Below are 24,575 nucleotides of genomic sequence, written 5' to 3' on the forward strand. Positions count from 1 at the left end.
TCTGCTTCAGTGATAATAAAGGCCAGACCAGCACTTGGGCTTTAAGGAAAGGTTTGATCAAACCCAGAATCCTGTGGGGAAATACAGGAATGATGTAAAGGAGCCTCATAAAATAAACTGGTAAAGTGCAACAAAATTCACAGGTGATAAACGCTACTATTTCCTCTGCTGAGGGAAATAAAGCGTGAATGTTTTACCAACAGGACTTATCAGCACTGCGTTGAGTAGCTGTTATTAAATTGTTCAGCACAAGTTACTTCTATGCCAAGATAATCTCCAGCCAAACAAAGATTTTCACAACAGACAAGAAGGCAGCCTAGACCTGTACAGTGATCCCTTCTATTTTTTTTCCTGGTTAGTTTACCAAGCTAACTAAAGAATTTGATTTTCTTAATTTCCATTAACTAAGAGTGCAATCATCCCACTCAAGGGCAGGGCTGCTGTTCAGAGGGACCTGAACAAGCCAGAAGGATGGGGCTGACAGGAGTCCCATTGTAGTCAAGGAAAACACAGCGTTATGTGTCTGGGATGGGGTGAAGAATGCATCAAGGAGTTTCACCTCAACATGAGGAAGAAATTCTTTATGTTCAGGTTGGCAAAACACCGGAAAGGCAGCCTAGGGAGGCCATGGAGCATTCCTGTCTGAAGACATTCCAAACTCACCTGGAGGTGTAGGGCGATAGAACATAAGTAAATAAAGATAGTATAGAAAGTAATCTAAGTAAATAAAGTTGATATAGAAAGTAATCTTACCCCCTAAAGAGTTGCAGCTGAGCCAATTATTAAAGATTAGGAGCAGGCCTGATGTTAACAGGCCACAGCTGTAGCCAATAGAAGAGTGTTATAAAAGAGTGGATTGGTGAGAGCTGGAGCCAGATGGCTGCTGTGAGGATGAGTCAGTGCCTAGAGGAGCAGTCTGCGAGAAACATCAAGGAGGTAAAAAGCTCTATGGGAATATGGAACCCTTGCAATGTAATGACAACAAGAGGTGCTCCTGTGTCACCTGCTCTGGATGACCCCGCCTTGGCAGGGGCTTGGACAGAATCCCAAACAGCTCTGGGATTCTCAATTCTATTCTGGGATTCTTATTAGCAGCAGAAAAAGGGGGAAGGGCCATAGCTCCTCGGAACGGGGAGCACTCCCTTTAGGGCAATCCCGCAGCCGGTGCCTCACAGCAGCCGCTGGAGCCATCACCGCTGTTCAACCAGCTCCCACCATATGGCACTGGGGACAGAGAGCTCCGGAAACACGGCCGAGAACACTGCGAGCTGCGGCCGAAGCAGGTGCCCAGAGGCCCGCTGGAGCCAGCACTCTAAGCTGGGGACCGCTCGGAGCCGGTGCCCGGCCGCCCTGGCGGTAAGGGACTGACACGGGGACCGCTCGGAGCCGGTGCCCGGCCGCCCTGGCGGTAAGGGACTGACACGGGGACCGCTCGGAGCCGGTGCCCGGCCGTGAGGAACTGACACGGGGACCGCTCGGAACCCGCTCCGGCCGTGAGGGGCGGGGCGGGCCGGAGGAGCCGCCCCTGCCAGCACAGGTACCGCCCCCGCGGGGCCGCTCCTGCCCCGACTTCCTGAGGGCGGGCGGACGGGCCCAAGATGGCGCCGGGCCGCTGGCGCCAGGAGCGGCGGCTGCTCCGCGCTCTGCTGCTCGTGGCGCTGCTGGGTCCCTCCGCCGCCTTCTCTTCGTCCTTCTACAGCCCCGGCGAGCCGCGGAGCAGCGTGCGGGTGCTGTGCGGCTCCAACTGGAGCCTGGTGTTGCAGGGCCAGTGGATGTTGGAGTTGTGAGTAGCGGCCGCTTTCCCGCCCGCCTCGGAGGCAGCGTGGCCGGGGGGGCGAGGGGGGTTCCCTGCGGGCATGGCCGGTGCCTGCAGCCCCGCTGTGGGGGAAAGGGGGCCGGGCCGGCCTTCCCGCCCTGCGGAGGGGCCGTGCAGCTTCCCCACGCCGGCGGGGGCTGCCCAGGTACGGCCAGAGGGAGCGGCGGGCGGTGCCCGGTGCCTGCCCTCAGTCGGCGGGCACAGCCCGGTCTGCGGGGATGGCTGGCCAGAACCCGCCGGTTCCCGGCTGTGTGGGCACAGAGTCCCCAAGGTTAAACGGGTCACTCTAGACAGAGGGGCTTGAGGGATATGGAATGAAGGACATGGAGGTATCAGAGCGAGCCCCGAACAGGCCACCCAGTTGATCAGAGGAATGCAGCATCTGTCCTTTGAGGAAAGGTTGAGAGAATTGGGTTTCTTCACCCTGGAAAAGAGAAGGCTTTGGGTGACCTCACTGGGGCCTTCCTGTACCTGAAAGGAATTTACAGGGAAGATGGGGAAGGACTGTTTATAAGAGTGTGCCATGACAGACCAGGGGAGAGCACATTCAGACTATCATAGATAGTTGAGTTAAACTGGGTTTTGGGGAAGAAATTCTTTACTATGGGCATGGTGAGGCCTGGTACGGGCCCGTGGATGCCCCATGATCCCTGGAAGTGTTCGAGGCCGGGTTGAACGGGGTCTTGGGGCAGAGAAAAGTGTCCCTGCCCATGGCACGGGCTTGGCACTGGATGGGTGCCAAGGTCCCCTTCCAGCCCCAACCATTCCCTGATTCAAGGTCCCCTTCCAGCCCCAGCCATTCCTGATCCTGTGAAGCAGCTCTCCCTCAGGTTCCTGTCTGAGTGTCCAAGCTTAAAGGGTCGCTCTGGGATCAGTGTCCAGCACTGCCCCTTGCCCCGCTCCCACCAGGGGCTGGTGCTGGGTTCTGTGTGAGTTCTGAGAGGGCTGAATTGCATAGGGAACATGTAGCAGGAGTTGGCTTCCCGACCAGGATTACGTAACATCCCAGCCTTGCCTTGAGCTCGGGGTTCTCATTCAAGGGAGATGCATCACATTTCATTAATTCTGACTGCACTGGAGCAGTGGCTTTGCTTGGGACATGACACAGTTCTTGAAATGCATGTGACTTTATTTTTGGTGGAGCCTCACTCACCTGCTTGTTTTTAGAAGGGGGGAACTGAGCTTGAAGGGGTTTTTTTTGAGACAGCAGTGAATAAAAAAGTAGTTTAAGTAGGCAGTACAGCCACGTGGTACCTGTGGGCTGTGCAGCTATAAAATAGGATTTTATTGTGGCATGTGTACTACTCTGTGCAAGTGCTTGAGTTTAAAACAGTTTGAACATCTGAACTCGTGCTAACTCCTAAATACTTAACTAGCTACTTAAAGTTTTGCCCTTGAATTTGTTTTATCTCCAGTCTCTTCTTAGCAGGATGGACTATCGCCTAGGCTTTAGTGCTCAGCATCCTACTCCACCCTGGTGTTAATCAGGAATAGGTGGTGAATAGGTTAATCAGGAATACCACGGCAATAGGTGGTAACGATCCTGAAACACCTGATAGTGACCATGGGATGCCAGCTGTTGTGGTTGAGCATTTAGAATGGGTTTTGTCTCTCTTCATTTATTGGCATCTGAGAGCTGGAAGGAAAAATAAATTTGTTTTAAATTGGAGGTTTTTTTGACTTAGTCTAACGTGGAAGCGATTGTACGAAAGTTACCGGTTCGTACACAGGTTGGTGAGTTTCCAGGAGGAAGGTTATTTATGGTCGCTCAAAGTTTTTATTTCTAAACGAAAATATTTAAATAACTAGTGGTGCGTCCCTCAGAAGAAAAGAGAGGAACTGACTGAAATCGGAAGTGGTTGGGGTAGCAATTAGAGTCCTTTGGAAGCCTTTACTGCAATTGAAAGTTGGTTTTTGGTTTGGAGTGAGAGGTTGCTGACCAGCAATGGTGGCAGAGTTAGCTTTAGTGTTAGCTTGGTATGGAACACGTTGCTGCACTGCTTAAATCAGGCTCTAATTAATTAATGTTATTCGGTGTTTGATGTGTGAAAGATCCCTGGGTCTCCCCGCTGTTTCCTGTGGTTCAGTACTGCTGCTTTCTGCTTTTCTCCTGAGGAGGAACCTTTGTCTTTAATGAGGGTGCAAACTCAGTGCTGCCGGTGTGGAATTAGTGCGAGTTTGAGCTCTTGCACTGATTTTTATTTTTTTTTTTAATGTTTCCCGGGCAGAATCCGGTCCGGGATTTTTCCCCTATACACTTTCCGGGTGAAATCTGATCCGGGTTTCCCCCATCCCTGCCCCTGGTCCTCATCGTCAAAACACCTTTAAGAGAAGGGAGAAAGTTCAGTTTTATTTTGGGAATGAAGCCGGGGTAGGCAGCATCTTACGGCCAGTGAGTTTTTCCATGGGCAGCAGCTGTGTCCCTCTTGCCTCAGCGTTCCTTATTGGGCTCGTGGCAGCAACTCCAGGTGGGAATTCTCAGCCCAGGTGGGGAGAAGAGCAAACACAGCCTAACCCAATTCTTGCAGCAGTTTGTGTTCTGATGGATTTTGGCTTCTGCTGGTTTTTATCTGGTTTAGAGCGAGTGATCCAAACAGGAGTCCTGAGTGTCAGCCCGTGCGTTCCTTCTGTGCTGTCTCAGGCTGGCTGGCAGCACTGCAGTAATGTCCATTACGACCTAATTTGTTTGAAGAACCTCCGATTTATTTATAACACCTTTGTTTTTTTGAGTGGTACTTTTTTAAAATGCCAATGTTACTATTTCATCTTTCTGAAAGAAAAATATTATTTTCATCTGCTGCTGTTTTGAAGCCTGCTGCTGTAGTAGGAACAGGTACAACTGCTGTTTAATGTCACTTTTTCTATTTGGGAAAGTGGAAAATCACTGTGTAATTCCACTTTTTTGTTGTTCTCAGGTGCATAAATAGAGAAACTTACATTTGAAATTACTTGTGTATGACATCTGCAGCAGAAATGGAATTTTCTCCCTTCACTCCTCCTAGCTGAGGTGTGTGTATTTCGGAGGCTTTTTGTAAATATTTTGTTATTCATAGCTGGAAAAATTGCAGGCCCTGAAAGTGCTGCTGCGTTCTATTGATAAAAATGTTTTGGAAAAGGTTCTGTATCTGCAGACATTGCACCAGTTTTTGGATGCTGTTGCTATCTCGGCACACAGGTCCGGGCTTAAATGCTGTGAGCGAGATGCTGCAATGAGCTGTGTTTAAAAGTTTCCCTCTTTCTGTAGCTGTGAGATAATGATTCATTAAAATGATGAGTTTTCTTTTTGTCTTTTATGTTGTGTCTGTCTGGAACACAGAAAACTAATTTCTGGTCTACTTACTTAAAAGTGCATTTTGGATTTGTGAACTAAACTTGTTCCAAACTTGATTTATCTTAATTTAACACCCTCTTCTGAGGTAAATTGAAACAAGCAAACAAAATGCCCAACCCATCAATGAACTTGTTGTCTTTGTGCCTCTAGTTACAAAAGGAAACTGTTTATGCTCTTGGTGCATCTGCAGTGCTTCATGTGCTTGTTCCCCCATTGGATATTAAATGTTTTGGTTCCCCTTTGTTTCAGCACAGACTCATTGCCGTGTGCATCTGAAAAATAATGTCTTCATTGTCCATTTCAGTTCTAGCCAGGTGAAAGTCAGGAGGCCAGTTAATAATCATGTTTCTAAGGCTTATTCTTACAGTGTAAGAAGACTTTTTATTTTTTCATTGTCACTTACCATGGAACGTTGCCCTGCTGTCTGTGGCCAGCTGCTTGCAAGGGTGGAGCCTCCACCAGCACCTTTAGTCAAGGGAGTGTGCTAAAAATGAAATTGCATGTTTTGGTATGTGGATGGTTTAATCGGTTGCCTTGAAGTACTTTGTGTATGTAAAATCCCAAAGGATGTGCTAAATATTTAACAATGGCTGTCAGTTAAGAATTCAACAAGGTTGAGAATTTTCTGTCACTTAAGGGTGTCTTGTTAGTGTCCAGGCTTTTCTTTGTTGTATTTGTAAATATCCCCAGCAAGCCAAAACCCAATAAAAGCCAAAAAGCAGGGGGAATGAAAATCAGGTTATCAACACTGTTTTGGTGCCTGTGCAGCTCTGCTGGCTGAGTCCAGAGGAAGTGACCAAACACTTTATTTAATAACACACAGCTGAGTGCTGTGCAGGGCATTGGCTGAACAAAACCGGCAATAATGTGATGCTGAAAGATACTTTGTAGCAGAAACAAAACAGGTGCAGAAGGGGTGTAAAAATAAGTAGAATGATGGAACTTAATCTGCTGAAACTCTAGAATAATTAGCATAATTTCTTCTTCTTAAAAAAGGGATTTTGCATTTGATAGTTTCTGGGGATTATGTTGTGGTGATACAGATCCACAGGGGTAAATGACCCGGACCAGCTTCTGTATCTTTGCCTGCCACCTGCTCACTTGGAAAGTCATTAAAAACTCACATTTGATCTAGAGCTTTTCTTTTGTTGGCATTACAAAGCTGCCCATCCTGCCCCAAGACCTAGCTGTGTTTAGAGTTGTCTTTTTTTCTTGTTTTCATTTTGTATGCTTGATGAGATCTGTAGCAATAAAGCAAAACTATTTAAATAAAAATAAGAATTCTGCTGCTGCTTTTACCATTCCATTGGGTATTGTCCCCACATTTTTGCTCTTATTAAAATAGCATTCCTAATATGAACTCCATCAAGCAGCTTGGTTTAAGGAAGTTTTGCTGTTTTCTGTTCAGCAGATCCTCTCATGCCTGTATCCATGAGCTGTTTTTCCTTTTTCCTGGATTCGTGCAGCTTGGTGAAATTGCCAATCAAGGTGTGGATTGGTACTCAAGGTTGCATCTGTTATTATTGGTAATAGTGTGAGAATGCAGGTCAGGAGTCAGTTAAATGTACTTGGAAAGGGTGGAATGGTGAATTCAGTAGCCAGGCAGGTGCAAGCAGGGAGAGAAGAGGCTCAGAGCTGGGAAATATCAGTACATCTTAGCCAAGTCTGTGTGTTTGCTGATCCACTGGGGCTGATAGGCAGAGTGGCACCTTTGCTCAAACTGGTTTTCTCTTGGCTGGCTTTTGTTGTGCTGCCTCGGTGAAGCTGTTGGTATTTGAAAGCCAAAGGTTGTTCCTTTGTGCTTTAGATCAGAGATAAATAGAAGTCAAAAGCAAAGCCTGAGTCTGAGAGCTTCCAACTTTGCTTTTCAATTGCTTTTTTTATGCCCTCTGCAAAAGCTTTAGGTATTTAATGGAGTAGGAGCAGGAGAAAACACCTGGATGCTTGGAAATAGTAATTTTAGTTGTTGTTGCAGTGATAGGTGTGTGTCTTTTTTATGGAGGGCTGGCTGTGTTTGAGAGCATTCCAGCTGTAAAACTGCTGTGGAAGAGCTCTGGAAGTGTCAGGACTGAGGTGTGTGTTGGGGAATGTGCAGTTCCTGCTTGCAGTGAGTAGTTTGGCAGTGTGTAACTTCTAGCTGTGATGGAGATCAGCAAATTGCCTTTTCATGTGGAACAGGCTACTGAAAGCTTCCTTTCCCTAAGAGTGCCCAAGTCTTGATTTAAATTCCATAAGGCTTTGATTTTTCACTTGGAGCAGCCTGTTTCCTTGTCACACCTTTTGCACTGCACCCTGTGCCCTGCAGGTTGATGGGAAGGAGGAATGGGGGTGACAGCCCGAAATTTGGGGGTGCTGACTGAAAGCTAATTGTTTCCTTGCCAGCCTGGAGTATGGCAGAAGAAATTTGGGTACTTCTGCCTTTGCCAGGGAGCTGCTCTTGCGTTTTGTGCCTTGGAAAGCAACAAAGACTGCTTCCACAGCAGACACAAGGGTCTGTTTCCCTGCTCCTGCAGATGATATTGTTTTCTATGAATTTAAGAATGGCAGTTGTACTGTAATTTCTTTGGAAATACAAATCTGCCACAGTTCTAAAAACCCTGTTGAAAGCATTTCCCTTAGTCCTTCAGGGTGCAGAAAGTTTTTTGAAACTCTTGATAAAATGTCCAAAGTGTGGGTTATTTTACTGTTCAGTAACTTACCTCCCCTTACACTTTCTCTTTCAGTATTTTAAGACTGAGCAAGAGACAGAAAGCTTTGGTAATGTAATTTATTTGTGATATCCGGGGGCAGGCATGAATTCCTTGATGCTGCACGACAAATGCAGGCATGAAAGCTTGAGGAAGGTGAGGGTGTGGAGGTGAACAGCAGAAATCTGATGTCTGTTACAAGTTGTCTCTTGAGCGTGTGGTGACAGGCTGTTTCCTGGCTGGCAGGAATTGGATGTGTAATTTCAGGAACGTCAAGCAAATATTTTAATCCTGATTTTCTGTTCAGCTGGAGTGACTGAGTCTTGCAGCATTATATGGAACTATTGCCATCCCATGTCCAATATTGATACTAAAAATTAGACAGCCAACAACCACAGCTTTTTGTGGAATTCACTGTTATGTCCTGTCACTGCTGAATTGTGACATGGGTAGATTTTCATGCTACTTTGAACTAAAGGAAATACTTTCAGTTATATAAGTGTTAGTTGTGTATTGAATATTCCACTTCATTCAGGAGAAATGCTCATGCTTGTCAAATGTAAATATAAATATTGATGGGGTCAAAATTTATATTCCAAAATCAGATTAAACAGGCTAAAGGATGTATTCGTTTTGAAAATCTCATGGTGTGAATCTGAGACATCTAGAGAAGCTGGATTTAGAAAACAGTGAAGCTTCTCTTTTATTTTAGCTCAACAGCAGCTGCATTATCTGATGGGTGTTTGCAGGTTCTTATCTATCAGTCAAGCCTGTATAATGAAATAGTCCTGTTTGTAAAGTACAGTACCTGCCAGACTGTTATTAAAAGCTCTCTCTGGGCCAGCAGCACAATGGAGAACATCCTGTGTGTGAGACTTGTTTCCAGCATCCTTTGGGGAGATACTGAGGGGCTGTCTCTGGGCAGGATAAGATTTATGTCCTTTTTGCAGATGCTTTCACACAGTGTTGCTGACTTAAAAAGACAAGATATAGGCTAGTTAGACTCATAAATTTCTGGTACATTTAAATAAAACAAGTATTTTTAATTTGTGTCCTTTTGACTGCCAAGTGACAAGATTCCCTTTTTTAAATGCAGGAGTTCAAAAACTACCAGAAGGCACTCAGAGTACATCTGATTCCACCTCTTCTGTGAGACATGACCTGTTTTACCTGAAGCTTGATTCATATGAACCATCTGGGGGTGGCAGGGATATCTCTGTCTGCAGCCAGTGGGGCAGTAAGCATTCCTGAGAGCCAGAGAACAGGGATTGCCAGTCCCCAGGTCACACAGCAGGGGTGGCAGAGAAAGCAAAGGAGTGGAGAGCCTTGGGAAGGTTCCCAGGGATGGTTTTGTGCTCAGGATCTTGGACTCTGCCCAGGAGGGAATGTGGTTCTGTGCTTTGCACTGGATGGGGGAGCGTGATGGCATCTGAGGAGCCCTGTGACCAGGAGAGTATCCCCACACTCGCTGCTTTTGCTGCCAGAAACCTCCATCCCTGCCCTGGTAAATCAGATTAAAGCCCATGAAGGTCTCTCCTCATTGGTAAAAGGCTGAGTCTGTGCATGGGCAGTGGCCCCAGCTCAGTCTGTACCTCCTAGTCCTGGTTCCCTGCAGACTTGGCCAACCAAGTTAGGATAAAATACAGAAAGGTGGAAAAAGGGGTTTTTATAATCAATTTTATCTGATGTTATGCTTTATATTAGCTGCTCTGTTTCCAGATTGGTATTAGCAATAGGTGCAAAACTGGTTTAATCCTTCTGATTGGGAGTGTAGAAAATTCAGCTCTTGAAAAGAGCACTCCTGTTTTTCTGAAATGAATCCTGGGTAAAACAAGACGATAAGTATGAGCAGCAGGAATTTGATGTGTGCTCTTTTTAAGTCTCGTGGCTGCTCTCAAAAAGGGCATGTTGTGATGTATGAGTAGTGGGCTAAGGCAAATGCAATTTCAGGAAGTTCTGAGGTGTGAGAAATCAATACAAAATGCTGTGATGAAGGATGCTGCTTCAAAGGACAGCCTGGCTTCAATAATTCAGATAGCTGCCATGAAAATGTATTTTATTTCCCATGTAAAGAGAATAAATCACAAGTGGTGAGGAGTTTGGATATCAATTTCTCAAATCTGTGATTTGTTTTGTTCTGATAACATGGGGAGGAACATAGGGATTGATAAAAAAACTTGGATTGTCTTACTCAGTAGACTTGCTTAAGAAAAACTGTAGGCTTTCCCTTTGTGATTGCTGTGTTTGTACAGTGCATGGTAGATCAGTGAGCATGTGTGTAATGGAAGAATGTGAAACATTTGCTGCCTTCCCCCAGTTACGCCCCGTGGTGCCCGGCGTGCCGGCAGCTGGAGCCCACCTGGGAGAGCTTTGCCAAGGACAGCGAGCGGCTCGGCATTGCCGTGGGCAAGGTGGATGTCACTCAGGAGCCAGGTACTGCAGCAAACACTGTCTTCAGCAACAGAATTATTCAGCACAACCACCATTTGCTGTTTGTTTAGGCTTCCAAGTCAAAGTCATCTTCTCCACACTGTTTCTCCATACAGTTTGTATTTCTGAGCTGAAGTTGATAAACTCGGTTTGAAGGATTAAAGAATTGGAGGGTGATTTGGCTTAATACTGACTTAGAAGAGGCTTATTCTCTATTTTAATCTTCTGCACTGGAAGCTGTTGCCTGTCTCGTTCCTCCAACCGGTCTGCAGAAGATTCCAGCTCTGTAGCTTCCCATTAGGAGAATTTCTGGGTGTGGTAGAGCAATCCTGCTTTAAAGTTGCTTTTCCAGCACATTGCATGCTTATTGATGCTTTCATTGTGGCAGTGCTTTATGTTACAGATGTTATTGCTGTTTCCTGTTGGTGATGCACATATGCAAATATGTTTATAAAACATTTCCCTAACTGTTCACAGAAGCATGAGTGCAATCTAATTTATTCTTTTGGTGACTCCCTTCCAAGTTTTGAGTGTGTCTTTGTACAAGCAATATTAATATTGTATAAACCTCTGCATCTCCTGAGAATGCTTCATGCTTGCTTGGGCTATAAGGGGATAAAGGATTTTATCAGCAGTATCAAAAGACTGGTAGATGAGATGTTATTAGAAACAAAGAGCCAGACTTCATTGATTCTTCTTTGTTTTTGCTTTATAAAGTGTGTGAAAAATGTGTTTATTAGTTGAATACATGCTGAACAGATTTACTGTGTCAAAACTGTTGTCTCAGAATCAGCAATCTAAATTGACAAGAAAATGCCAGCATTTCTAGACCCTGTGTAGGTTCATGTCTTGTTAAAAGTTCACAAGTAGAGAAAAAAATCTGGTATCAAAAAGCTGCCTATACTAATCATTATATAGTGTTATAAACAGATGAGTTTTAATATTGCCTTGTTTAAATAGATGTAACCTAATACTTGGATTTCTAATGTTGCTGAGAGTCCTGACCCCTTAGCATGGTTTTTTCCTGAGTCCAAGGACTGACCAAAATGATTAATTTGTACCAAAGCTCATGTAATAAACCTCCAACATCCACCTCAGCCCTGGGAGCTGCAGGCACTTCTAGAAGTAAGGAATGCTCAAACTGGAAAACAAACATTTATTACGTGTTTGACCTTTGGTGCTGATGTAATTTGGAAGATATGAGTTTCTATGGAGCTCTCCAAAGTTACTGAGGTATTTTTACTGTGGGCTCTGCATCAGCCTTTCAGTGCTGTTTAAGTGCTCTGTCTCCTTTCTTGATTGCACAATGGTACTTTAATTAGTCTCAGTTATGTAACCCCTTCATTGAATTGAAAGTAGTCAAAATGTGTTAAATTAGGGGAAAACCGTGAGATGAGTGCAGAGTTACATAAAATTGCACTTCCCAAAGCAAAGGAGAAAGTGGCCATTCATGGGGCTTAATTGCAGGAGATGCCTGAAGAATGAATCCACCAGTCTTAATGGCTTCACAGCACATTTCAGTCCTCGATGTTCCAGCCTTAAAGTGCTTCCTCTTGCCTCATCTTGTGCATTGGAACATCCAGTGTGGAATGGGCACGTAGTGCAGATGCTTCTGGACCCTTAAGTTCTGCATATTTGTGGTGCCTTTTTAAAGCTCCTGATCACATTTACCTGTCAATTACAACAAGTCTTCTTGGATCTTCTGTGTCTTCTGAGTAGTTGTTGGTTGAAAGTAGTTGGATGACAGCTCTATTCTTTGTACATTTTTGGAGGTGTGCATATCTCTGGAATACCTCAGATAAAAGGGTTTTTAAATTTTTGATTAACTGCTGATTTCATAGTGGATGTCACTTTGTCATTTGCAGATGCTGTACGGTAACAATTCAAGATTGTGTTCAACAGGCACCAAAATGATTTAATGTGTTCTTAAATTTTGTACCTCACTCACATCTGGTTTTGCCAATCTAGGGAGGTGCCTTAGATAACCAGCAAACCTCCACCAAAAATATTGGGGATGGTTAGATGCATTTCGTAACTTAGAGATTTCAGATTTGCTTCTGAGGTGTTCATGCCAGGATAGGCCACAGGTGAGAGGTTTGAGCTGTTTTATTTCCTTTGCCTGAGTGGCATTTGTAAGAAATTGAAAAAGCCTGTCAGTGTTCCCATGACTTTCTCTGTTGTTAAGCTAATTATGTTCTCTGTGACTCTCCACCCACTTTTCCTTGTGCAGCTGTGCTGTCTGCTTTATTAATTGTGCTGCTACATTGTGGGTTTGTTTGCTTTATCTCTCCCTGTGCTGGCACAACTTTTAGCTGTTCCAGAAAGTTTTTCATCACCCTGCCTCTTGTAGCAATACAGGCAGAGAGCTCCAAAGATGAGGTAAAGAAGCTTTCCTTTCTGGAACTTTAAAGATCATTTGCTTTACATGTCTTCAAACAAAATACCACACAACAAAAAAAGCCATAACCCTTTTTTTACCTATTCCACTGAGGAATTCACACTAAGGAAAACATTACCAGTGAAACTTTTAAAAATACCTGTTTTATTTCAGTATGGCTCATCTTTGTCTCTAAAGGCAGAAACCCTCTTGCTACAATATTTTTCCATGGCTAATTCTGTTGCCTAGAGCTGTTTGCTTTGTTGAAGGCTGCATAAGGCCTTCATTTCCCAGAGGATTTTCACAGACTTTTCTAAAAGGCCAAGTTAAATAACCATACTCTTTACACTGGTACTTTATATGAATTGCAGTTGCTGCCTACTGGAATTCAGCCCTCCCTGATGGACTCTGAGTGCATCTAATGCTGGGCTGGTGCAAAACTTCAGCTGTGTGCAAATGCTGAGGAGACAAATCCATTGATGAGAAAAAATACCTCTCAGTAAACAAACATCCTTCAAGCTAAACATTCTTCCTTCATTTATAACCAATATTCAGTATCTGTTACTGTTTCTGGCAGTATCTGAGGACAAACTGTTAACCTGTATTTACAAAACAATGGTGAAAGCTGTGCAGCCTGCTCTGAAATACAGACATGTTGCTATTTATAGGGAAGTCAGAATGCTGAGAAATTTCAATGTTACTGAACTGTTTGTGTGTTTTCTTTCCTTTCTAGGCTTGAGTGGTCGTTTCTTTGTCACAACACTTCCTACAATTTACCAGTAAGTGTGTCATACTGGAAACTGCAGCTGTTGTCATTTGATTTAATCTATAATTGAAAAGTAGGGGAAATGAAGGAATAGTGACTTTCAATTTCAGCTCAGGTTATTGTAGCTTTTATTGCATGATGGAATCCTTATGTGAGGCTTTTCTTTAGCTTAAATGACTTTACTAAGTTTCTGTTATCCATACTGTTAAAAATGGAGCAGAGAAGACATTTGCTGTATCTCTTCTCCAGTAAGGTGATGCCATCCTTAAAGTATTGAACCCTTCATTAAGTCAGAATATTATGAGTTGTGCAGATACACAAACAAATGAATATATATGTGCACTTTTAATTCTGACTTGTATTTAGAAATGGTCTGGTTGTTAACCTCACGTGCTTTGTGTATTTGCTGTAGTGCCAGTGAACATTTAAGAAAAACAGCAGCTTTATAAATGGCAGAACCCCGTGCTGTTTAAAACCTGAGATTTTCCATGCTGGATTGCAGTTCCCAAACCCTCACTCTGAGGCAGTGAGATCTGGGATGTCTGTGGGGTTTTGGGTGGGTTTTGCCCCGGGTTTGGGGCTGTGTGTGCTGATGGGTTTGTTTTGCAGCGCCAACGATGGAGTGTTCCGCAGATACCGCGGCTCCCGCACCCTGGAGGATCTCCAAGGCTACATCCTGGAGAGGAAATGGGAAGCTGTGGAGCCTGTGGCAGGATGGAAGTCTCCATCTTCTATAATGTAACACTTGGTTCTTGTTAACAAGAACAATGTTTTATATCTTTGTATTCACTGAGGGTCCTGTATTGACAATTTAAAGACAAAAGGCCTTTATTCCTTGGACTTGCAGAAGCCACCAGTATTGACAGGCTGATCCCCAGCTTCTCACCTATACAGGCAGCTTATTTTCTGCATTTGCTTTTGTTTGTGTCTGCTGGGGCTTGTTTATGTCATACTTGAAAAGAGATTAAAAGAGAATACAGCCACTGATCATTATGTAAAGTGGCAGTTTTTAATATCTGCTGAGTCCTGGAATCAAGTGTCTGTTTATGTAAATTACTGCTTCATGACTTCTGACTTCTGCTACTTTAGCTTTAAGGGTTTCTTGTTTATTTCTCTACAAGAGAGACTTTTGTCTCCCTTTGGAATGGCAAACAAGGTTGTGCTTACAGGATGTATAAGAATTTGTTTTTAGGGAGAGGGATTTGCTTAGAAATACTGTAGAAAGCTTGCATGGCACAAAGGATGAACCAAAGATGTGTGTGGCCTGCAGTTCATCCTGGCTAAAGCCATTATGTATAAATTCACATCAGAGATCCCGAGAGGGTCTTTATTTTCCATGTGAGAAGGAAGAGGAGCTGTAGGATTTTTAGGAATGGGGAGAGGAGCTGCAGGACTGCTGTGACCCTGTCCTTCCATTTCCTTGTTTTCAGGATGCATGGCATGGCAGGGCTGTTTCACTTCTCGGGATGGATCAGGGTAAGTAACTGTGTGATGTTTTCCATACTCCTTTTTATGTTTAGAGTAATTGTATGTTCAAAAGTCAGTACATAACTGAATATTTTTATTGCCCTTTTAAGGGAGTTGCATTGTGTATTGCATAGGACAAGGAGGACAAGGGGTTTTTTTAGTAATTTCTGGATCTGGGGTTTAAACTGGCAACACCACTTGTATAGGAACATGATGAGTTTGGATAATAGAGTAATTATCAGAGGTAAAGGAGAAATGCTTAGCTACGCTGATGTGTGCTTTAAAATATTAAAGCATATTTCGTCCTAAAATATTTAAATGTGCTTCAATTTGGGAGCTATCAGAGTTTTTCCATGGCATTCAAATACTGAGAATTTTCAGATTTTGGTTAGGAAGCATCCTTTGAGTGTCAGTGAGATTGAGACGCTGTATTTGATTGCAGCAAAATGTTACTATTGTAACCTGTGCTTCAGAAAGGAAACATCGTTGAGAGTTGGAACAAGTTTGTATCACTTTTACTGAGCATCAAACTAACATAGAATCAAGCAGAGCTCTGAGTTGTGTATCTTTGATTCTTTCTCTGCATATTTACTTTTTATAGCCTTCTGATGTTTCTCTCCCATGGTTGCTCTGAAGTGGTGGTGTTTCTCTATGGTCTCCTTCCTGGAAGATTAACTGTCCTGGGAAGAAACCTCTATTTTGTGTTCTGTTTAGATGAATATTTCAGGTGTATGTTTCCTCACTCCTCCTGCTCTGCTGTCTTTGCTTAGGCCTTAACAAATATCAGAAGATGTTCTGACATTTAAAAAGAGGACTCCGGAATTTTTGTGTTGAAACTGCTGTAAATGTTGTTTGTGGTTTGTTTTGGGAGAGATTTAATGTCATAATTGACTTCCCACCAGCTCACTGACTCCATGTGCTGCTTGACTCAGCCAGTTGAATTTGTAGGTTTGAGGAACAGATCAGTTTGAAAGAAGTCTTAATACTGTATTTGGGTTATTATATTTAAATTTAGAAGTGAAATAATTTATTTGGTGTATGCTTAGAGTGTGTGGCTCCTTTTAAGAGCTAAAAATCTTAAGGAAGAGTTGAATGGTTTGATTTTAGTGAATGAACAGATGCCACATAAGGATGAAGGATGTTGTGGTACTCTCCTGCAGAACTCCCCATCCATCCGTCTGCAGTGAAGGTTGTGTGGCATCTGTAATGCTGAGTCTCAGGGAGAAGAGACACTTAAAAAGTGTCTCTTAAAAAGCCTTTTCCTGTGAACAAATCAGTAAAAACCCCCAAGATGTAATGGTGTCAAAAGGGGAAGACTTCAATATAAATACTGTTAAATGAAAGCTATTAATCAGACAGCAATGCATGTAATGGTGTTGGCTGTAGAAATCCTAAGTGGTTTTAGGTATGAAGTTATTAACTGTCTTGTTCTAATTTCCAGCAAATTCATAACTACCTCACTGGCACTCTTGGAGTTCATGTTTGGGTTTCCTATGCCATCTTCATCCTAGCTACCTTACTGATTGGCCTGCTCTTAGGTTTGGTAAGAAAACATTACTTTTTTTTCCCTCAGTTAATTAGAACTCTTGCTTTCCATTATCTTGTGAAAAAGTAAAATCAACTTTGCTCATAAGATATACTTAAATATACCTTGCTTTAATACATTACTGTGTACTAATATCTCTTCCCTGTGACACCCAGAGTGTGTGAGTGGGTTAAAGCTGTGCCAGGGAGGTTTAGATGGACATGAAGAAGCAGAGGGTGGTGGAACACTGCAGAAGGCTCCCCAGAGAGGTGGTCAGTGCCCCAGGCCTGCCCCTGGTCAAGAAGCATTTGGACAGAGCCCTCAATACAAATCAGGTCACCTTCTTATGAAATCCTGTCAAATTCTTATTAAATGCTTCAGTTTAGATTTGTTCAGTCCATCCACTAGAGGACTGATTGCTGCATTGGCCTTTTTCTATCTAAGACTTTTCTACTGAAGAGTGGAAAGTGTGGTCAGAGTTGGTCAGGACTGCAGCTTTCTAACAACGGAGGCTTTGTGGAGAGTTTTATTAACCACAGAGGAATTGGTCTTGTGGGAGGCAGCAGTGCCATGCTGTTACTCAAAATCAAAGGATGAAAATATTCTTTAAGGCTTTGGAGATTTGGGGGTTTAGGTTTTTTCAGGCTAGTTGCCTGTTCCACAAGCACGTTCTGCAACTGCAAGGACAGTTCACACAGTTCTGGTAACTGGTTCAGCCTGCTGCTAGGTCACTGTTCCTTGCAGGATGTGTAAGAGTTGTTTCTTTTATGTGGATCTCTGCCCTTCAGCCCAAATATTAGTGAAATGAAGAAAAATTTTGTCAATGTATTTCCCAGTAGTTCTGGGAAGTGATTTCAAAGCAGTTGAAATCTGAATTTAGGCAAAACCATGTTTTATACTCAGTGTGTATGCAGAATCCCTGTATACAAGCAAATGTTTTTGATTATTTAATTTCAACAGCTTTCATTTTTTCTAGATGGTACATTTTCACCAGATGAGAGCAAAACAAGTTAGTATTACTAGGAGCAAGTGAATATCATGTTTTAAAAGAAACTCTCCATACTCCTTCACTAACAATACCCCAACTGAAAAAGCTGACAAAATGTGAAGTTCATCCCTCAGCTCTTTCCAAAAAGCTTTTCAGTGATTGAGATATTTCTTTCACATCATGTCAGCTCTGTCGTTTTCTGTGCACTATTCTTAGCATGTGACAGTGAGGCACAAATGTCTTCCTTGCATTTTGAGTTCTGCACTGGGCTGGTCAAATAATGAGCACAAAAGCTGGAGCACACACCTGTACTGGAGAGCCAGAGATAGGAATGGATAACATCCAAAAATACAGGAAATCTTGACCAAGAATTTTTCATAAATTTTCAGAAAGTAAAAATTCTCAAGCTGTGTTCTGAGCTGTTCTTCAGCTGTGAGCAGTGTCAGTACTGAATAAATTTAGGCAAGTAGGAGGCAGAAAATGGGTAGTAGAAGGCAGGGAATGCTGGTTAGTACACACTGAGAATGCACTTTTTCCCGTGTTTTTATTTAGCTCTTATCTCTAAGGAAGATAAAACAATTTGGTAAATTTGATTGTGCATATCTATCTGAAAGGAATGAGTGCAGGGACTTTTGCAATTGCTAATAAATGCTGTTTTTATTATTGCTAATAAATGCCTTTTTCCTTTCTGCAGGTCCTGGTTTTGATTTCAGACTGCCTCTGCCCAGCCAAGTCAAAACACTTGGCTGAAACACCTGGTAAGGACTCTGAGAGGCTGAGGAGCAGAGCTGTAGTTTCAGGTGTAAATTTGGAGGAGGAAGGGCAACACTGTTGAGATGTTAGGTGTGAGCCAATAACCCAGGAGCCAAGTAAAATTGGTTTGTCTTTGATTTGTAACTCAGTGGAATAAAATGAAGGTCCATCTGTGCCTGACATGCAAGGAAAAGTAATGGAAATGAAGGAGAAATCTACTGAAGATTTAAGGAAATAACTGAGAAATAAGGAAAAGCTTTCAGTCACAGAACGGTTCAGAAGGGACTTGAAGGATCACCTGGTTCCAATCCCAGTTGGAATAATAATTGTGATCCTTATAGTAATGTCCTTCAGTGTTTCAGAGCGTGTCCTGCAGCTCAGGAAACTTTGCTGTGGGTCAGTCTAACTGCAGTCTCTGCTTTGTTTAGAGGAAGCCATCAGCAAGGAGAGCGTGGAGAACGCGGCGCTGGAGCAGCCCGACGAGGCCGCCGACGTCAACCATCTCTCGGATGGAGAAGATGCAGCCAACTCCAGTGCTGATGAGTCAGAGGAGGATTTAGCACTGGGAAAAGAATCAGGGGGAGAAGAGACAGAAGACTTGAGCGAGCAGCCTGTAGCTGAATCAGAGACTGAAAGCACAGTGAGGCAGCGCAAGAGTCAGGGTGCTGAGAAGGAACTATAGCTTCCCCTGTGGTGTCTCTTGTACACCTGGACCAAAGAAGTGTCAGACCCCTCCGGGTCTGAAGCTGGAGCTTACACTTGATTTGTAGTTGGTGTTTACGCAAAGCTCTGCTCTGCCAGCAGGCTCCTCTTTTTTTAAGCTTAGTATTTGCTTACTTTCTTTGATAAGCACATTTGCTGTGTGTTGTGTGACCTTAGCCATGACAATCAGAATCAATGTCTTATCTGTTCCATGTCCTCAGAGAAAAAGGGGGTGTCAGCCTCAGCTCACCAGCTCTGAAATTATCATTGTGTGTGTGTGTCCCTCTAAGGACTGACCTGGGCAAGATCAGGACCTTTAACTCCACGGTAGCTTGGCAGGATTGTGACTCTTCTGTCTGAGTGTTGATTGTTCCCAAATGCCACAGAAGCACAGAGACAATTCACTAGTGAAAGGAGGCACTTTACTGGTCTTCTATCAGAAATGTTGTGTACCATGGGTTTGTTTTTATCACTTTCAGCTGAAGCACCTTTCTATTTGCATTTGTTTTGGAAGTTGATCCTGCAGCTCACCCCCAGATGTGTCAGTTTTTGGTGATCCAGAGGCTGTGCAGCTTGAGTTGTTTGACCCAAGGAGTTGGAGTAATTAAAAACCTCAGGCAGAAAGAGTGGCAGCTAAATGTTTAAAATGTGTTGGAACTTTTAGAAGGTTTAGAGGAAATTATTTTTGTTGGGGGAAATTTTACCAAAGCACAACTACTTCTTTTTCTTTTGGTAATTTATTCCCACCAGGACATTGCGGCAGGAAATACTCACTTTGGAGTCAGTAAGTTGTGTTTATCATGCCAGTACAAGTTTGTCATGTGCAGTGCAGCCCTGCCATTTCCAGCTTAGAATGCTTTTGGCAGAGCTCAGGCTGCTTTAGTGATGCTATCTGAGGAGGCACTTAGGGTTTTACCTTTGATCACTTTTCTACTTTTGGAATCATCACATTGGGGAAATAGAGGGGGCACAGGTGGACAGGGATGAGGAGCTTTGGGTTTTGCTGCTTCTATCAGAAAAATGTGCATGTGTTGAACTGTGTAAAGTGACATTGGCTTGTCAGGTAGACAGCATTAGGTGTGGTTAGACTTGTCATGAAGCATATCAGTATATCACTCCTTTGGGTTAATGTGTAAGTCTTTTTTGGTGAGGAGTACCCTCCATGAGATTCTGTATGTTCCTGCTTTGTTGATGTATGACCATGAGTGTAAGATGTGTCCTAATCTTGATATTATTTTAAAAAATATATATATATGTTGCATAACACTTGCTAACACGCATGAATTTCATCTTGTTCTTCAAGAATGAAGAGTAGTCAGAGATGAGATCATCTCTTATTAGACGCTGCAAATGCAAAATGCTGGTTTCCTTTGAGCCGGAGATAAATAGGGCAAATTTGTGTTGAAAGCCGTTTTGTTGTTGTTTTTTAATGCTTACAAAGAACATAACTGCCAAGAAGGGCAACTTTCCCACCTATGTCCTGTCCCAAATGTTTTCAAACCGTATGGTAGAAACTCTGCGGTTGTCTGGTAGACCTGCTCAAAGAAGAAAATGATACTGCATATCCTGAATTTGAACTTTCTTACTTTACAGTACTCCCAGTCTGGAGTTTGATTTCCATGTAGTGGACACCTGTAAATGTGCTTTTACATGTGTGGAAACACAGACTTGGTGATATCTACACATTGCACTATGTTGAGAAGAGCTTGTGGTGTTTGGCTCTTGTCCTGTGTAAGTGAGAGGTGTAAAGCTGACACAGCAGTAGGTGAGGCACACAGCAGCCTGTCAAAAGCTGCACTTCTGTCTGCAGAAACCAGGAGAACTTTGTGGCCACTACAGCGTGAAGAGAAGAACTGTGCACTTGGAAGACAAAGAGGTTCTCAAGAGTTGGGTTTCCCTCTGGATTTCACAAACAAACAAATCCACAAACGGCACTTTGTCCTCAAAGGCACCTGGTCTGTGAGGTGCTGTGGGAGACATCAGAAGCTCCTTTGTGTGGTGTGTCTGAATTCTCTGCTCATGTTTCCTCTGTCCTGGCACATCACAGTTGGGTTTGGGTTATTAAAGCAAAGATAGGAAGTGTTTTCCATCATGGCAGACTGAGCTGTAAGATCACTGATGAGCAGGGATTAAGTAAGCAGGCAGCAGTGACAGCAGCTTAGATCTGTCTGGTGAATCAAGAGTGGGCTTGGTCAGGCTTCTGAGGGTTCTTGAACAGGACATGGATGTTCTTCCTGTGTTTTCATGAGTAAAGTAGGGAATATTAGTGCTGGGCCTATCTGATGTGCATTGGTGTATCTTATTACAAAGATCACTGAACTGTGGCTAAGGCTTTGCTTAGAAAAGGTGACACTGTGCAACCATGCATCTCTCCAACTTAATTTTACATTTGTAGGAAAATGACTGTAGTGTGATACTGGAGATAGTCAGCTTTGACTAATATTTATCTGGGAAACAGCAGGCAGCAAACACTGTAAAGGTAAATTGGTATTTAACAGTAAAACAATTAGCTGTGCAGTAGGAGTCTCATGTTAATATGCCTTCCAGGATCAGGTGTTTTTCCACTAAAACACATTTTAATTGAATCATGTGAGTAGTGCTAATGAGACCATGACAATAGTTTTAAACTTGGTGTGTTTCCAAAAAGTCAGGATCAACCTTTTGTGCAATCTGGGTGTACTGTTATCTCTGTTCTGTGAGGATTAATCATGAAGAAATGGCAATTGTTCTTGCAACCTCAGTATAGACAAAAGGGCCTTGGAGAAGCTGCTGCTGGCACTGTTCAAAATGTTCTGGTGAAGGACAGGGCCTTAAGGCTTGTGAACTAGAGCTGTGTGTCAAAATTAGTTTGAAATTGTTGAGAAGCAATTTAAATATCAATTGGGCTGCATGCCACTGAATGCTTAACAGCACCTCATGGAAAAAACCTGGCAGGTTCTTTTTTCAATAGGCTGGAAATCCATCCAGCATTCCAAACCTCCTGTCCCTGGGATCTGTGTGAAACTTGTATGTGTGTCTTGGAATGCTCTGTATCTACTGCCCCTGTGGGAGTGGCACGTGTTATGTGGGTTTTCTTCTTGCAAATGTTACACAGGGTTGTCTGTTACATCAAAGTGTTGCAAATTTATACTTAGGTGTATTTTTACTGAAATGCCACATAAAATTTTGTATTTATCACCTGCTTAGAGTCATTTTCATTTCCTTAGTGCAGAGTTGGCTCATCTGTGTCATTAACAAAAGGTTTGGGGTTTTTTTAAATAATGCTGATCTTCCAGTTAATCACAGATGTGGTGACTTGTGAAGATTCCTTAAAATCTTTAAAAGGAACCTGGACATCAATGAATTGCTCCCTTTTGGAGGGTTTCCCTGGAGGAACCCAGAGCTCTCAGGTTCAGAATGGAGCTGGGCAGGACAGCAAAACTTGAACCCTTAAAGGCTTCACCTGCATGTGAGGTAGCTCTTTCCCCTCCCTGAGAAATGTCCTGATTCTGCCAAAGCTGTGCTGACTCCCTCTGGGATTTGGAGCCCAGCAAGAAATGTGCACAGCTCAAGAGCCATCCTCAGGATGTGGTTCCCATTCCAGCAGTGCTGCAGGAATGGGCTGTAGGGGCAGCTGTGCAGAGGGAGCAGGGACAGCCAGGAACCATCCCTGGGCCTCCTTGGAGCAGCTGCTGGATCTGGCTCTGGATTCCCTCAGCTCAGCTGAGTTACCTGAGGGCCTTTCCCTGTGAATGAGCAGCTACAGGGCCTGGGCCATTGCCACTCACTTTGCTGTTCTTCTTTCCCACTGTGTTCATTTCTGGATGCAAAGTGCAAGTTGGAATGGTGTCAAATGAAGCCTTGGGAGCATTTTGTTTGCTACCTCATCAGCTCCTTGTTCTTCTGTCATGTGAGAATATGAAATTTTCTCCATGAAAACATCACATGGAGTACTACAGGTAGAACTGGATCAGGTTTTTATCAGATTGAAGCAATCAGACAAATCCAAGCTCTAGTTTCATAGAGGAAATACTGAAGAGAACTGAAGTGGAAGAAAAGATTGGTTTTTCTATCTGGAACTGGACCAGTGTAAGTCTCAGCTTTGGGAATGCAGCTGCCCAGTATTGTGTGCTGTCATTCCCTTCTGCTGAGGAGTAAGTGGTGTTTCACTTCAATAAGTACTGCAGTGGTAACTTATTTTTAACCAAACATCTTCATTCCTCTCCCATTAGAAAAACACCTAAAACTCTTTGCTTTTACTTTCACTTCATCTTTCCTGAGGAGAAAGGTAAGCCCTGTGTTTAAACACACAGGGAACAAATGGGGATGTAGGTATCCTAATATTTTCATTTTAATTTCCATTTTACATGGAAGTGCTGTTTTTTTATGGCTCATTAGAATTTCTTGGAGCCTGCTGGTACTTGAGACTTTTACATCTGTAATGTGGATTCCAGGGGAGTGTGGGAGCTGAACTGCACACCACGGATTTCCCTGTGCCTCATGTGCTTGCAGAGGATGCAGAAAGGGCAGTGGCCATTCCAGGTGCCAGTCACACATCAGGAAATGACAAAATCATCTTGATAAGGGCACTTTTTATTTCTTTGTTGCTGTGGTTGTGGGGGCAACAGTAATGCATCTTTGTAAATCTGCCCTGGATTGGTTTCATTGAACTCTCCAGCTCTTCCCAGGAGAATCAGTCTCTGCTCAGTGCTGCACTATTCTGCCATCCTTGCAGCCTCCAGACTTCCCAAAAGAGACACCCAGGGGCCTGTTCCAGGCACCTGCTGAGCTGTCCTCATCCCTGTAGCATCCCTTGGCTTGGACTCTCACAGTGGAGTTGCCAGATGGCTGCTGGGGTAAAAACTCCACAAATATTTTCTGTTGGTTCTCCTGGCTGGCTTGGAAGGGACAAAACAAATTGGTTCAGCTTTGGCTGATGTAAGATGCTGTCCAAAAGCACTCTAGAAAACAGGTGTTTTATGACTTTATTTGGAGAAATTGTGGGGTATTGAGAAGCCTAAGTAACTGTTTTGCTTATGTGAGGTACTTGATAAAACAGCTTTGCACAACACTCTTGAGAAATGGGCAATGGCTCGTACACTAAAATATTTGGATTCTGTGCTGCAGTTAACTTCTCAGTTAATCTTTACTGCAGCTAACTGAAGGGAGAAAGTCCCAGCTGGGTCATGTTTCCCCTGCAGAGCTTTTTGTGTGTTGACAGGAGACTGTTGATGTTGTCTCTGATCCTGCAGAAGGACACAGGACCCGACTGGAGTGCTGTGCAGAAGTCTCCCTTTCTAGCAAGTCACAGCCACCAGCACAAGCATATTGTGGTTTTTCTCTGAAATCTTTTTGGCTTTTGCAAGTAGTGTTTTCTGAGCCACAAGGTGTGTCTGTTCAATAACCCTCTGTAGGGTTTTCCCTCTGGAATTGGTGATTGATCTTTCTGAACCACAGTGAGAAGTTTCCATTGCAGGACCTGGTTCAGCTGAGCTCCGGTGTGACCCCATTGTCTGGCTGCATCTGCTGCCAAAGGAGCGGGGGAGAAGCAGGAGATGAGGGAGGGGATGCTCACAGTGCCCTGACTCTGTTGGGGTGTTTGACATGGGCTGTGGCAGCGAGGTTTGTGTGGCTGCTCAGGCAAGCTCTTGGCTGTTGAGCCATGATGCTGTTCCTTGGCTCCAGGGTTAAAGGTCGGACAGCCAAAGCCTCATTAAGCAGCCAGGGAAATTCTCACCCAGAAGAATTCATTAA

At 43.6% G+C, this 24,575-nt stretch overlaps 1 protein-coding gene across 1 annotated transcript; it reads left to right on the forward strand.

The window, feature by feature from the left end:
* Nucleotides 1-1,552: 1,552 nt before the first annotated feature.
* Nucleotides 1,553-22,021, forward strand: TMX4 (thioredoxin related transmembrane protein 4). Its single transcript, XM_074536621.1, has 8 exons — nt 1,553-1,783; nt 10,152-10,267; nt 13,375-13,420; nt 14,017-14,145; nt 14,838-14,883; nt 16,316-16,417; nt 18,082-18,145; nt 18,569-22,021. Exons 1-8 carry the CDS (start codon nt 1,599-1,601, stop codon nt 18,820-18,822), a joined length of 942 nt encoding a protein of 313 aa, XP_074392722.1. The 5' UTR covers nt 1,553-1,598; the 3' UTR covers nt 18,823-22,021.
* The last annotated feature ends 2,554 nt before the right edge of the window (nt 22,022-24,575 follow it).

The sequence above is a fragment of the Zonotrichia albicollis genome, chromosome 3, assembly GCF_047830755.1.
Source record: "Zonotrichia albicollis isolate bZonAlb1 chromosome 3, bZonAlb1.hap1, whole genome shotgun sequence".
NCBI lineage: Eukaryota > Metazoa > Chordata > Aves > Passeriformes > Passerellidae > Zonotrichia > Zonotrichia albicollis.

Bases quoted from the DNA above. Each gene is read 5' to 3' on its own strand.
- TMX4 (XM_074536621.1), top strand. From the start codon at position 1,599: ATGGCGCCGGGCCGCTGGCGCCAGGAGCGGCGGCTGCTCCGCGCTCTG. The intron at 13,421-14,016 runs GTAAGTGTGTCA...TTTGTTTTGCAG, and splicing joins ACACTTCCTACAATTTACCA to CGCCAACGATGGAGTGTTCC. The intron at 18,146-18,568 runs GTAAGGACTCTG...TGCTTTGTTTAG, and splicing joins ACACTTGGCTGAAACACCTG to AGGAAGCCATCAGCAAGGAG.